Consider the following 12,207-nt stretch of genomic DNA (forward strand, 5'->3'; position numbering starts at 1 on the left):
GAAGTACTATGGTGAGGATACTACTAGTATCCATACTGACAGGGTGAGGGATGTGTTCTGTACAATGTATAGTTTGTGTTAGACATATGAGTGGTGAACTGTTTATCCAGCCCAGGGTACCCCCAGGTATAGTCCCATGTGGTAGTGGTTGTTGTGAGGGTGATGTCCTCTTTTGACAACAAATGGAGATTTGTCCAGCTGAGGCACATACTTGTTGGCACATCTTGCATCCATTGTGGTTGTGTCCTGTGATGTTGTGTACCTTGGTGAGGGAGAGGCAGAGCTGGGTGTATTAGGCGTAGGGTAATATGCAGAGTCCATGTCCACTGATGTTATCAGCAAGTGGGGCCATGTACACATAGTAGACAAAGGTACTGATGGACAGTCACTGAGGGACTCTGTGTGTTGTACAGTGAAATGTGTTATGCAGAATCATCTGCTCTGCAAGGGAGGAGACAATCCAGTGTGGTGTATTACCTTGCCGCATGCCATAGTGGAGTGTGGCAGCTAGTGTGTTGTGGAACATTGTTTCTGGAAATGAAGCAATGTATATTGTCTATGGATTGGCAGTGTGACCGACTTTGAGGATTGTGTGGATTTTGCTGTGGCGTCTAGGAGGGACCTCTTGATGCTGTTTGTCATGGAGCAGGAGAGAGGACCAAGACAAGGAAACACAAGGAACACGCACTCCCAAGGATGAACCTCCTACTCCACCTACGGGTCAGGTACAAAATTAATCCTACGTCTTTCTCCGTAGGTTCCACCCTTATGTACTCCACCCAGATCACAGGGTTTGTGGAACATGTAGTTTGTGATGACAACAATTGCTCGTGAAGGAAAATCCGACTCCTGACTGTAATGACTTGAAGTACAGTGGATTGTAGAAGAAAATGTAGTTTATTCAAAGTAACAACCACAGGGAGATCCAAGGACCAACTCTCACAGTAACTGTTTATCTGTGTACTGCCCCCTGGATTCCACACTCTGGAATCCTGTGAGCACAGAGACCATAGAACATTACATCATTACAAAGATATAACACTGACAATATGTGCTTCTAACGCATTGTTCTGCGGAGGACTGGGAAATCTTCTGATTCATCTTCATCAGATGGGTTTGTCACAGCTGATGGTGTGACCAGTGGGGCAGTCGACACAGTAGGCATAGCCACTTCATGGACTGCAGATGTCGATGGTGTTTGACCTGGAACATGTTCAATGCCCATCAGGTACCGCATAAATGCATTCAGCATTATTTGCTGGCTCTCAAGCACAGCTGTCACATCTCGTTGATAGTCAGCCAATTTAGTGAGGTATTCATCCTGTTTGGCTGTCATTTGCTTGAGGGTGTCCTGTATTTCTTTCAGAGTGTTGGCCACCTCAGAGCTGGCACTTGTGGTGGGCATTAGTCTGTGTCTCTGCTGCATGACTTCTGAAATTTCTGTCATGGCGTCAAACAAAGTGCGTGGTGGTGCTTCAGTGGTGCTACCAGTTTCCGCACTGGCAGGATTTGAGGTTAGGCACCGGAGCACTCCCTCTAGGGTCCCTGCCATGCTCTCAATGCCCTTACGCACCTCCTGTGCCAACTGACTCTGCACATCCACTACACGCTGTTCAAATGTATTTAGTGTGTTTGGCGACTGGTGAGGCACAGATGTTGTGGGAGGTGGCATAGGAGTGCTTCCCTGTTGGCCAACCGGAGATCCCACTGGGCTGCTTTGCCTTCTTGTGGGTGGAGGGGGAGTTTGTAGTGATTGGATTATGTCCTGGATGATTTCTGGGCCCATACTGGTTACACTTTCACCACCCTCATTGTCCGTTTCAAACATGGCTTCCAGCTCCAGATTAGGTGTACCATGGCCTGAAATCAAAAATAGATGTAGGTTTATGATCATGTCTGACATGTGGTGTACAAATGCACAATTTAGAGTCATCTACCATTTTTGACTTTGCTGTGTTTCAAAATGTCAAAGCTCAAGCGACACATCATCACTCATGTGTACAAAAAGTGACATGGCATTAATCATTTGATGGATACGAACTTTACAAAAAAACATGGCACATGGGCAGACAGTGCTTGCACACTTGCAACATTCTACTTGAGTGCATGTCCTGATGTCTGTTTAGTTGGTGTGTATTGGGGACACATTCCAGCACAGTAGGAAGTGCATGTGGCATTTTGCACTCCATCACCAGGGACCCACACACACCATGAACAAACCTCCACGTGGAAATGAAGTCCCTCACCAACTGGATGAGGAGCAGCAGTGTGAAACTGTACTTGGAGATGACACAGGTCATCATCCTCGGACCCACACCCTGAGCCTGGGACTACTCCTGTCGCGCAACCACACTGGGAACAGCAACAACACTCACTGACCATACACGCAACTTACAATACTTCCAGTACTCCTCCCTCTCCATGTCTGAGCAGGTCAACGCCATCTTCCCCTCATGCTACAACTGCCTCCACATGCTATGCAGGATCCACAAGTGGATCCCCACCCCAGACAAAAATAACTGTGACACAGGCCCTGAGCACCAGCAGACTGGACTACTGCAATGCACTGTAGGCAGGATTCCCTGAAATAGACCTACTACTACTGCAACACATCCAATGCACTTACGGCTCATTGATTGTCAACGTCCCCCACCGCAGCAACATCATCCCCCAAATGTGAGACCTACACTGGTTCCCCATCAGCAAGTGGATCAGCTTGAAGCTCCACAACCAGACACACAATGCACTCCATTAGGCCGGGCAACCCTACATGTGCAGCAGACTCACCTTCTACACCCCCACACGCCACGTCCACTCCACCAGCCTACCCCTCACCGCTGTCCACCGCATCTGATGACCAACCTCCAGCAGCAGTTCCCTGTCCTACCTCACCGCCAAGACCTTGCACTCCCAGGCCATCTACGGCACACCCAGGACCTACTCCCATTCAGAGGACTCATCAAGACGTATCTCTTTGAGCGTTAGTGGCAGCCCCTTCCCATCAGAGTGGTAGATGCAACATGTGTTTTCACATGCTGAAGGAGTTGTTCCAAGGACACAGAATTCGGTATTCTCTGATTTTGATTACATGCAGCTGTGGTTGATGCAGACTGGGACGTACTGCATTCCTCACTGTTTTTCATGTGTTTAGTTGGTGTAGTCTTAGGTGTGAGAGAGTATGAGTAGTCTGTCATCAGCAATGGATACAATGTTGAGGCTGTGTTTGGTTTCATATGGTGCTGAGGCAGCCCTGTTGATGTTGACAGGGGTCAGACACATAGATGGTCCCTCTTGCATTCAGCATTGGAATTAAGTGCATTTGAAGGCGAAGGTTGTCAGTCTGATCCTTGAACCTCTTGGTGGGGTGAGTGACCCAGTTGAGCAATGTTCCTTAGAATCCTGCATCATGTAGTGTGGCAAATCTGTGTGCTGTTAGTCTGTGTTGGAGCACACTCACAGCTCCTGCTCCCGGAGGGTGGAGATGTCACCTGTGGCTGTGAATATGGTGATCTTGGTGCTGTTGTTGATATAATGAGGACAGGGCTGTACTGATCCCACAGGTGGCTGTATCTCATGTTTGAGGGTGTGCATTGAGCTGTGACTGGTGTCCCGGTGGGTATGGTAGTATGGCTGTTGTGTTGTGAGAGGTGTGGGTGGTGCTGCCTGTGGCATCTCATGTGTACGGGAAAGTTATTGTAGTGAAATTGTTGTTGTTTATGGTGAACTTTGTTGGACACTTATCACAGGTCTGTAGTGCCAGGGTGATGTCTGTGGCTTTGCAGCATAGGTTCTTGTATAAATGCAGGACCTTGCCTAGTTGGCAGGAATTTCCATTATGTAGGATTGTTTTTTTGTGGTTCTCCCTCATTGGGGCCATGTATGTGTTTTACATTTCAGGGGCCTTATTCATGAAGGACTTGCGGCGCCGATGCGTCACTTTTTCCCATGTAAAAAGTGACGCACCGGCGCCGCAAGTCCTTCATAAATAAGGCCCCAGGTGTCTTGGTGTTTATACATTTCTTCTAAAGGTATCTGCTGGTGCCTCTTGCTTCTTAGAGATCAGTGCTCTATCATGCCGTGTCCCTGTAGTGCTGTTTGTTAGGCTTGCACAGTGTGGAGGTGTGGTATGCACAGTTGTGTATCCAGGTGTGACTTTCACTTGCAGTAACGTTGGTGTAGGCTGTGTTTGACACCAGGGTGGTGTTAGAGGTTTGTCAGCAGTGTAGGCATGTGCAATGTCTGTGGGTCATGTTTGGAAAGGCCTGTTGTCATTCTCAAATGTTTTCCATGTATAAGTGCATGGAGGCTGGCTGAGCTGCATCAGTGAATGACTGTATATCAGTTGCTGCTGGAAATGATTGCATTTGAGACCCAGATGGGCACATTTGGACTTCCCATAGGCGTGGCTTCAGCACACCATGTACATCCGTCTGCTGTGGGCTTGCACAGCGGCTGACATGGAGTAGGCTAATTGCGACTTACAATATTCAGTGATGAGGGAACACATGAACACAGGGGTGGTGGCCTTAGTGGTAGTTCATAGACCATATGTGGATTGTGGGCTCAGATGAGAGAACTGAAATGACTTATTATGGAGACCGAAGGGATGAGTGACTGATGTGATAATGCTATGTGTCATCATGGCATGGGAGGGTGGGTAGGGGCCATATTACATAATGTGGCTCATGTGCATATTGCCAAGGTGACTCAGGTACCACTTATGATGACCAGAGCAGTAATACCCACTTCCATGTTAGGTATACAGGCTGGATTTCTGGATCCATGGCAAACATGGCCAACATTCCAGCATTTATTGTCCCACTTACTATTACAAGTGACACCAACACTTCACAGCATTGTGATTGACTCAGAGTAGTGAGCCTGGCTGGCGGATTCCTTTCACGTGACACAAAGGCAGGGTTGCATAGGCTGCAGAGAACTGGGACACATCTTTGAGGTATGACTTCCCTCAATGTGTTCCGGATTTGCAAAACAAACTTGAAACTCAATAGTAAACTTGATACTTTTTTGGTGTTGATAGAATACACTTAGGGCCTTATTTATGAAGGCCTTGCGCCGCCGGTGCGTCACTTTTTACATGGGAAAAAGTGACGCACCGGCGGCGCAAGGCCTTCATAAATAAGGCCCTTAGTACTTTGGGCATTCACATAATGAACTTAGTACTTTTGGTATTCACAGGAGTTAGGATTTTGCCTTTACTCTATCTTAAGTCTGTCTTCAGAGACACTTTAGGCAAAATCGTTACTTCTGTGAATGCCAAAAGTATGAAGTTCATTGTGTGAATGTGAAAAAGTAGTAAGTGCATGCTGTGAATTACTATATAGTAGTAAGATTAGAATTGAGTCTTGAGTTCATTCTGTGAATGGGCCTCTATATGTTTTGCTGCACACACTCACACACACATCCCTGCAACCATGAGACATTGATTGTTCTGTCCTGCATTTGTTAACTCACAGCTCTCCCTCCACAATTGCCAATGTTTGACATTGTGCCCCCATGGACAACAGGTGTGACACTCTTGTACAAAAAGGCACATACATTATACCAAAACATGCCGTGTCATGACATTCCATTTCATTCATTGTTCATACTTGGCATGTTGCAACTGTAGAGTAGGTGTTTCACAGCGGAGACTTTAAATACACTGTTCAAAGTTCAGTGAGTACATGGATTGAGTTTCCTTGTCACCACACACCCAGACCTGAAGCATTCAATACCTTTATGAACAACCACAACACACACAATGGAGTCAGATTTGTGAGTGCTGCACACACCATTTATCATAGCCAAAAATTAAGTACACTGCATTGGTTCATAATCTGTGATGTTACCCCATATTTCTCATGATGTACACCTATCCAAATAATAGTTCAGACATTTATCCCCCATGACACTACCAATTGTTAGTGTTTGACACATAAATGCACAACATTTTTATTACTCTTTCACATTTGTAAATATTTATTTTTTTCACATAGTGACACACATTACCACATGTATGACTTAAATCACAACATAATTGTGTCACAAAGAAGTAGAATTTGTATATATTATTTTGGAACACATGCATTGCATAGTTGACATTGTGCAGCATACATTGAAATGGTCATCGCATGACACAACGGCTACCATACTGTACGCTGTTTGCATTTGACTGCCTCAGGTACACACTGTGAACAAAGGTTTATTCCTCTTGAACACTGCAAGTATACAATGTCAGGTACCTCCTCACCTTCAACCCTGTATGCCACCTCACCTGCCAGGACATAACTCTGCTACAGACATCACCATCACGGTCACTGACAACTTCTGTGTCACCTGCATGTGGCAGCACGACAATCATCAAAGAGGCATTGTTAACCCATACACTGGTACACTCAGAATGAGCAGGCACTCTAATGTGCCAAGGTTGACCATGTACTACGACAACTACATTATCGTGACCAGGCCCATGGCCATACTCAGCAGCACACCTGTCCTTCGCAACAACACAGGTACACAATGCTTGCCATGCGCCAACCCAGGCAGACTTGCACCATGTTGCAGGGGGTCCAGCTGTGCAGGGGATCAGTGTTTGTGTGCATGGAAAGGACACATTCGTGCATGATGCAGTCATGAACAGATTTTTAACCTTTCTATGTGTCCACTTGAATGCAAAAGAGATATGTTGTTTTTATCATGGAGGGGAGATTACGTTTTAATTCAGGTTTGCATGCCTTACACAGACTCTGTGTATGCATATCTTTGTTGCGCAGCATGATAGTTACATTTTGATGTTCCTATTGTACATTGTCAATTGGACATAGATGTTTCTGGGTATACCCTTAGCAACAGCCCTGGAAGTGCGCTTTCTGACACTTTAATGTGGTAATGATGCAATGACATGATATGTTGTACTATGTTAGATGGCTGTCTGTGGCCTAATATTGTGGGTGTGGCACATTGTGGCACCACTACATGAACAAAATTACATCCTGCCAGCACAGTGGTAGCAGTCCAAGTCATACAAGTGTGACACTCGGTCTGTTGCAGGATGTTGTGTGATTTTCTTTTCAGGAGGGTAGTTATATCTTTGCACCTGCGTGTGGCACTTGTCAGGTGCAGCAGTGGGCTGGGACTTCACTTTGGACATATAGGTTTACTTGCACAGGGGTAGCTGTTTCCCAAATGTAACATGTGCATGTCCGTGGTACAATACATTTTGTAGACCCTGCTTTCCACAACACGTCAGTAATTGAACCACCCACCTTACTTTCTGCACAGCACAACATTACCTTATTTGCACATTTCCCCTTGTAGGGACTTACCCTGTGTGTCTTCCTGTGTCTCTTCCAGTTCCTCATGCAGTGCACTGTCCTGCCCTGAGATTCCAACGACCAACTCCTCTGGGATGACCGCTGCAACCCGCTCCTCAAGGTCATCCAGCTCTTCTTGTTGTGATGGGCTGCCTCCTCCTATAAGCCCAGAGTCTTACTGTTCACCTTGGTCAATATGTCCAGCCAAATGGCCTCTTTTTTGGCTAGTGGCAATTTGGAACTGGCAAACAGCTGGTGCTGGTGGTCTGTTACCTCACTTATCAGTGTATCATTCTCCTCAGCACTGAAATTTGTTTTGCGCTTCCTCTTTCCAAGAGTTTCTCCCTGTGTTGCAGGCTGGGCATCCTGGCTGCCATGTGGCAGGTTTCCTTGGCTGCTGCTCTGACCTTCAGGCTCCATGGTGGCAATTTTTTCCATTTGCGGGAGAATTAGGTGATAGATGCGCGTGTTTTTGGCGTTTTCCGGATTCTGACGCAACGTAATAGTGACGCAGCGATGCGTACACGTGCGCCGTTCCGCAAATGCGACTTACGGCATTTTTACCGCACTTGCGTGTCTTTTCGCTACGTCAGGACGGCCGCGTCTGCGTGACTTTTCCCCGCCTTGCGCCTCCGCTTGCGGCACGGTGCGTCATTCCGTAGATATGACGCATCCGCGCCGCAAGTTTCTGGCGCAGCGTGTCGTACGGAAAAGTGACGCACCCCTGCGTTTCCGCAAGGATGCGTCACTTTTCATAAATGAGGCCCCTGCTGTTCAAGGTGAGTTTCTTCCAGAAGAAAAATATGGGCCCCAGACTTTTTCAGAAATTCCCAGTTTTCTACTCTCCCTCAATCCGTTGACTTTCCAACTTATTATTTTTATTTTATTCACAATTTCCATATTTATCATTAAAAGAAAAGGTATCCAATTGCTAATTTAGCTCCAATATTTACTCTATTTAAGGGTTGTATCATGTCTATCTCATCTTTTCTAGATATATGAGGAAACACAACACATAACAGCTTGAGGAGGAAGATGGCGGCGGGTTGACTCCGGCCATGAGAGCTCCGTCCCTGATCTGGAGGAATCTGGCCATACCGGAGTGCTTGCGCTTTTCCAGCAAGTCGCATGAATGATAACTATGCGGTGAGCAAATGAGGCTTATTGTTCCTCTTTCAAAAAACCACTTTCTTACCCGTACCTTGTGTCTTTTGCATCTTTGGGGGTTTCACGGAGCAAGCCGACCTGAGCTGAGTGGAGCGACGTGCACTAGGACCCAGAGGCTCAATGGGCGTGGACGCTCTGCTCAACGTCAGACGCAGCGAGTCTGGAGGTCGAAGGGATCAAGATGAGCGGAGAGTGGTCGGTATAGTGAACCGATCGAGTGTTTAGCGCAGGATTCAGACAGCAGCGGCGGTGAGTGGGTATCGGTATCAGTATCGGTATCATTCTTGGGGCAGAGAGACGGAAGGAGAGCTCTCAGGTGCATGCAGTGTGTCTTCTGTGTGTAGAGAGGTTAGGGAGAGTCGCTGTGTGGCACTTGGGGGCTGCTTTAGGCTACAGGCACTGATACAGGTCTTCTGCGTCGCATCCAAAGATCTTAAAATGATGGACATTGATATCGATGTAAATACCAAGGCTATTCAGACCCCCTTATTAACTTTGAACAAAACTCTACCCACAACAAGGGAACCCAAGGCTAGAAGGGACAAACTAGAGTTTAGGGAGACGCTAAGAGTATCAGAAACTGTGGTTGCAGCCCCTACAATTACAAGGAGCAGATATCTCCTTCGCTCCCTACCTGAGAGGGAATTACCACATTCCTCTTCGAATGGCTTGTTACCTGTCCCTTTGACTCTGCGGCAAAAAAAAAGAGAAAGGAGGGAGAAAAGTAAAATTGTGTGACACTAAAACCTGTTCCCTCCCTAAAATCATACTTTAAAATAATGGAGAAAACAGTTTCCAGTGTGGATATAGCCAGTAAGCAGGCGACGCCACAAACTGAATCTCAGGTGTCTAATATTGCCCCTGCGCTCGGCTCCTGCTTTTTCGCGATGTCTCAAAATAAGTACGCTCCCCTGCTTTCTGAGCCTGAGACTGATTTGGGAGATTGTTTGTCTAGCACTGATTTACAGGACCGAAGCAGCGAAAATTCCACTTCCGCTGAGCCCCCACCAGGTACCATCCTTCAAGTAGCAGTCAGTCTTGCTGACAATTCTTCATCTGAGGTAGCTGACCCCTCAGGGGGGAATAGCCAAAGACTGGATTTTCAAATGCAACAAGTGCAGAAAGAGGGAGGGGGGAATATGGAGAGTTTATTCACATCCCTACGGAAAGATCTTCTAGCGAAGCTACTCCCCAAATTCGAAACATCTGAACGAAATCAGAAAGAAACTGCTGAGAAGTGCACTAGCCTTGAAAGCAAACTAGACGATATTTGCACAAGAACAGAAGCTTTAGAAGGGGAGGTAGCAGTTCTTACGAGAGTCTTGCAAGCACACTCAAAAACGATATTTGAATTGAAAGCTCAGAATCAGACTTTGCAGCAGGAAATGGAATGGTTGGAGATACATGCCAGACGTAACAATCTGACGTTTTTGAAAGTTCCTGAAGGAGCTGAAAATGGAGATGTAAAGGCCTTGGTCTGTAAGTTGTTGAGAGAAGGAGTCCTGAAGGACAGACTCGATATTTATCTCGAGAATGAAGTACAGCGGGAACATAGAGATCCCTTTCGACGTCATCCTGACAGAAATCCACCCAGGAAAATCTTAGTAAATTTTCTCTCATACTCAGTAAAAGAACTGATATTAGGTAGGGCTCTCATCGATCCCTCACTTCAGATTGACTCCTCTAAATATTTAATTCGCTCTGATGTTGGTAGAGTGACAGCGCAGAGGCAGTGGGAGTTGGGGTCCAGGATGCAGGAATTAAGAGGGTTAGGGGCACAGGTCATGATGAAGTTTCCGGCCTCATTGCGGGTGGTATGGAATAACAAAACGTACAATTTTACGTCCCCTCAGGAAGTCGATAGCTTTATTATCAATTTGAAAGATGCTCAGCGATAAATATATATCATAATTAATTTTATGAGAAGAGTAGATATCACAGAACGATAAGTATACATGGGCCTTAATTATTTGGAGCACGGTAATTATAAATACATTTATAAAAACATAGGTGTGTAAAATAAAAATATAAAGACATATATAATAAAATACAAATATAAAAAAATATATTAAAAAAAAAACTAGCATAAGTGGTACCTATTCATAAGGAAAAAAATACATAAATAAAGGGGGAAAATTAAATAAAAAGGAAAAAAAAAAAATATATATATAAAAATTAAGAACATAAAAGATGAAATGGGTGTAGGCACTTTATTTTACATAGTTGATATAATTGAGGCAAAAATCCAGGTCAGGGGTAGGGCCCTCAAATGGCGATACAATCGCCAAAGGTAATAAGGGGGGGTTCCTCAAGGGGGGAAGAGGGAGTGGGTGGGGGGTTGGGGTCCTAAAGAGAAAAAAGTTTCCTCATATATCTAGAAAAGATGAGATAGACATGATACAACCCAGAAAACGGATACTTACTTAAAAAAAACTCAACCACAAGTATTGGAAGACCAACATAATTTGGCTAAAAAGAGAAACATTTCTGGTAAGACCAGAAAGGACTTCATAAAAAAATATTACTAGATTTAGAAAAAAAATGCAAATGTACAAAGCAGGGAAAATGTTCCAAGCATAAAAAAAGTGCAAATAATAGGAAAGGAAAAAAAGGCAATGTACAAACAAAGGATACAACTGATAGTAAAAGAAGAGAAAATCAATATAGAGAAATGCGCAAAAAAATATTTTACAACAGAGTAGTCCATAATTTGATGAAAGATACAAATAAATATAGAAAGAGAACAGTATTTTATAAAAAGAAGAAGCATATCGAATTCATTGTTGAAAAGGTTTTTGAAGTAAAGAGGAAACTCTTTATTTTACTAATAAACAGAATTTGATCACTAGATAAACCAATCCATTTAATGAAGGCCAATAGTAAGGGGAAAAGAGTAATTAACAAAGGTAATTTTTGTGATTTTTTTAGAGGAATGGAAACACTCTTCAAGTTCTGAGCCTTTTTTTAATGAAGAGAGTTATTTACAGAGCAATAATTTGTTTTGTGTAGTTGACACCAGTGGTTGAACTTATGATGGAGGTTAAAAATGGTTGTCCAATTGAGAAAGAGCAAATGGTTCCTAGAAATGCAGAAGAAGTGATAGCTGATGAAGTTCTAGGCAGACGTCCTAAAGCCCCAGTGTACACTTGGGATTGTAGTAGTGTTTGTAGTGTACGACAGAAATCTATTGATAAATTACACAATTTCTTACAAGCATATTGTAAAAAAAGTAATAAACAAAAGATGAAGGTGTTGTAAGGAATAGACCCTTGCAGTGTGAGAAAACACACAGGTTTGAATGGTCATTCTCTGGCTTGTCTTTCTAGGAAAGTGCGTCGAAGTGTTTTCCATCATTTCAGGATGTTGGCAGTACATCATACTCAAATGCGGAAGTTAGTGAGAAGATTTTAATATGCAAAAAGTCCAGCACTAAAGTTAAATGAGTTGGACAGTGCTCTTTTACATGGGTCAGTATCAGATGTGCAACAGGTTTGTGATGATATTGAGTTTTGTTACTTTGGTCCAGAAGTAGAGACTGAAGAAACTCTGACATTAATAGAAGAACATGTTGTAGAGAATGTTGAACATAGATGTACAACAATTTCAAAATGAAATTACAAAGTTTAAGGTAATTTCAGGTGAAAGGCCAAATTTTTCTTGTATTTGTTGTCGCCGAACTCACTACAAAAATCAGACTAGGAGTGTTGATCTGTATTTAAAAATG

The 12,207-nt window shown here is 44.3% G+C and overlaps 1 protein-coding gene across 1 annotated transcript; it reads right to left on the reverse strand.

Annotated features, from left to right (window-relative positions):
* Positions 1–878: 878 nt before the first annotated feature.
* On the reverse strand, positions 879–8,533 carry LOC147663547 (uncharacterized). The gene is made up of 3 exons (XM_086950371.1): positions 8,518–8,533; positions 7,329–7,475; positions 879–1,860 (listed from the first exon to the last, which is right to left on the reverse strand). Exons 1-3 carry the CDS (start codon positions 8,531–8,533, stop codon positions 1,058–1,060), a joined length of 966 nt encoding a protein of 321 aa, XP_086806497.1. The 3' UTR covers positions 879–1,057.
* Between the last annotated feature and the right edge of the window lie 3,674 nt (positions 8,534–12,207).

Source organism: Lissotriton vulgaris, unplaced genomic scaffold (assembly GCF_964263255.1).
Source record: "Lissotriton vulgaris unplaced genomic scaffold, aLisVul1.2 SCAFFOLD_4714, whole genome shotgun sequence".
NCBI classification, from domain to species: domain Eukaryota; kingdom Metazoa; phylum Chordata; class Amphibia; order Caudata; family Salamandridae; genus Lissotriton; species Lissotriton vulgaris.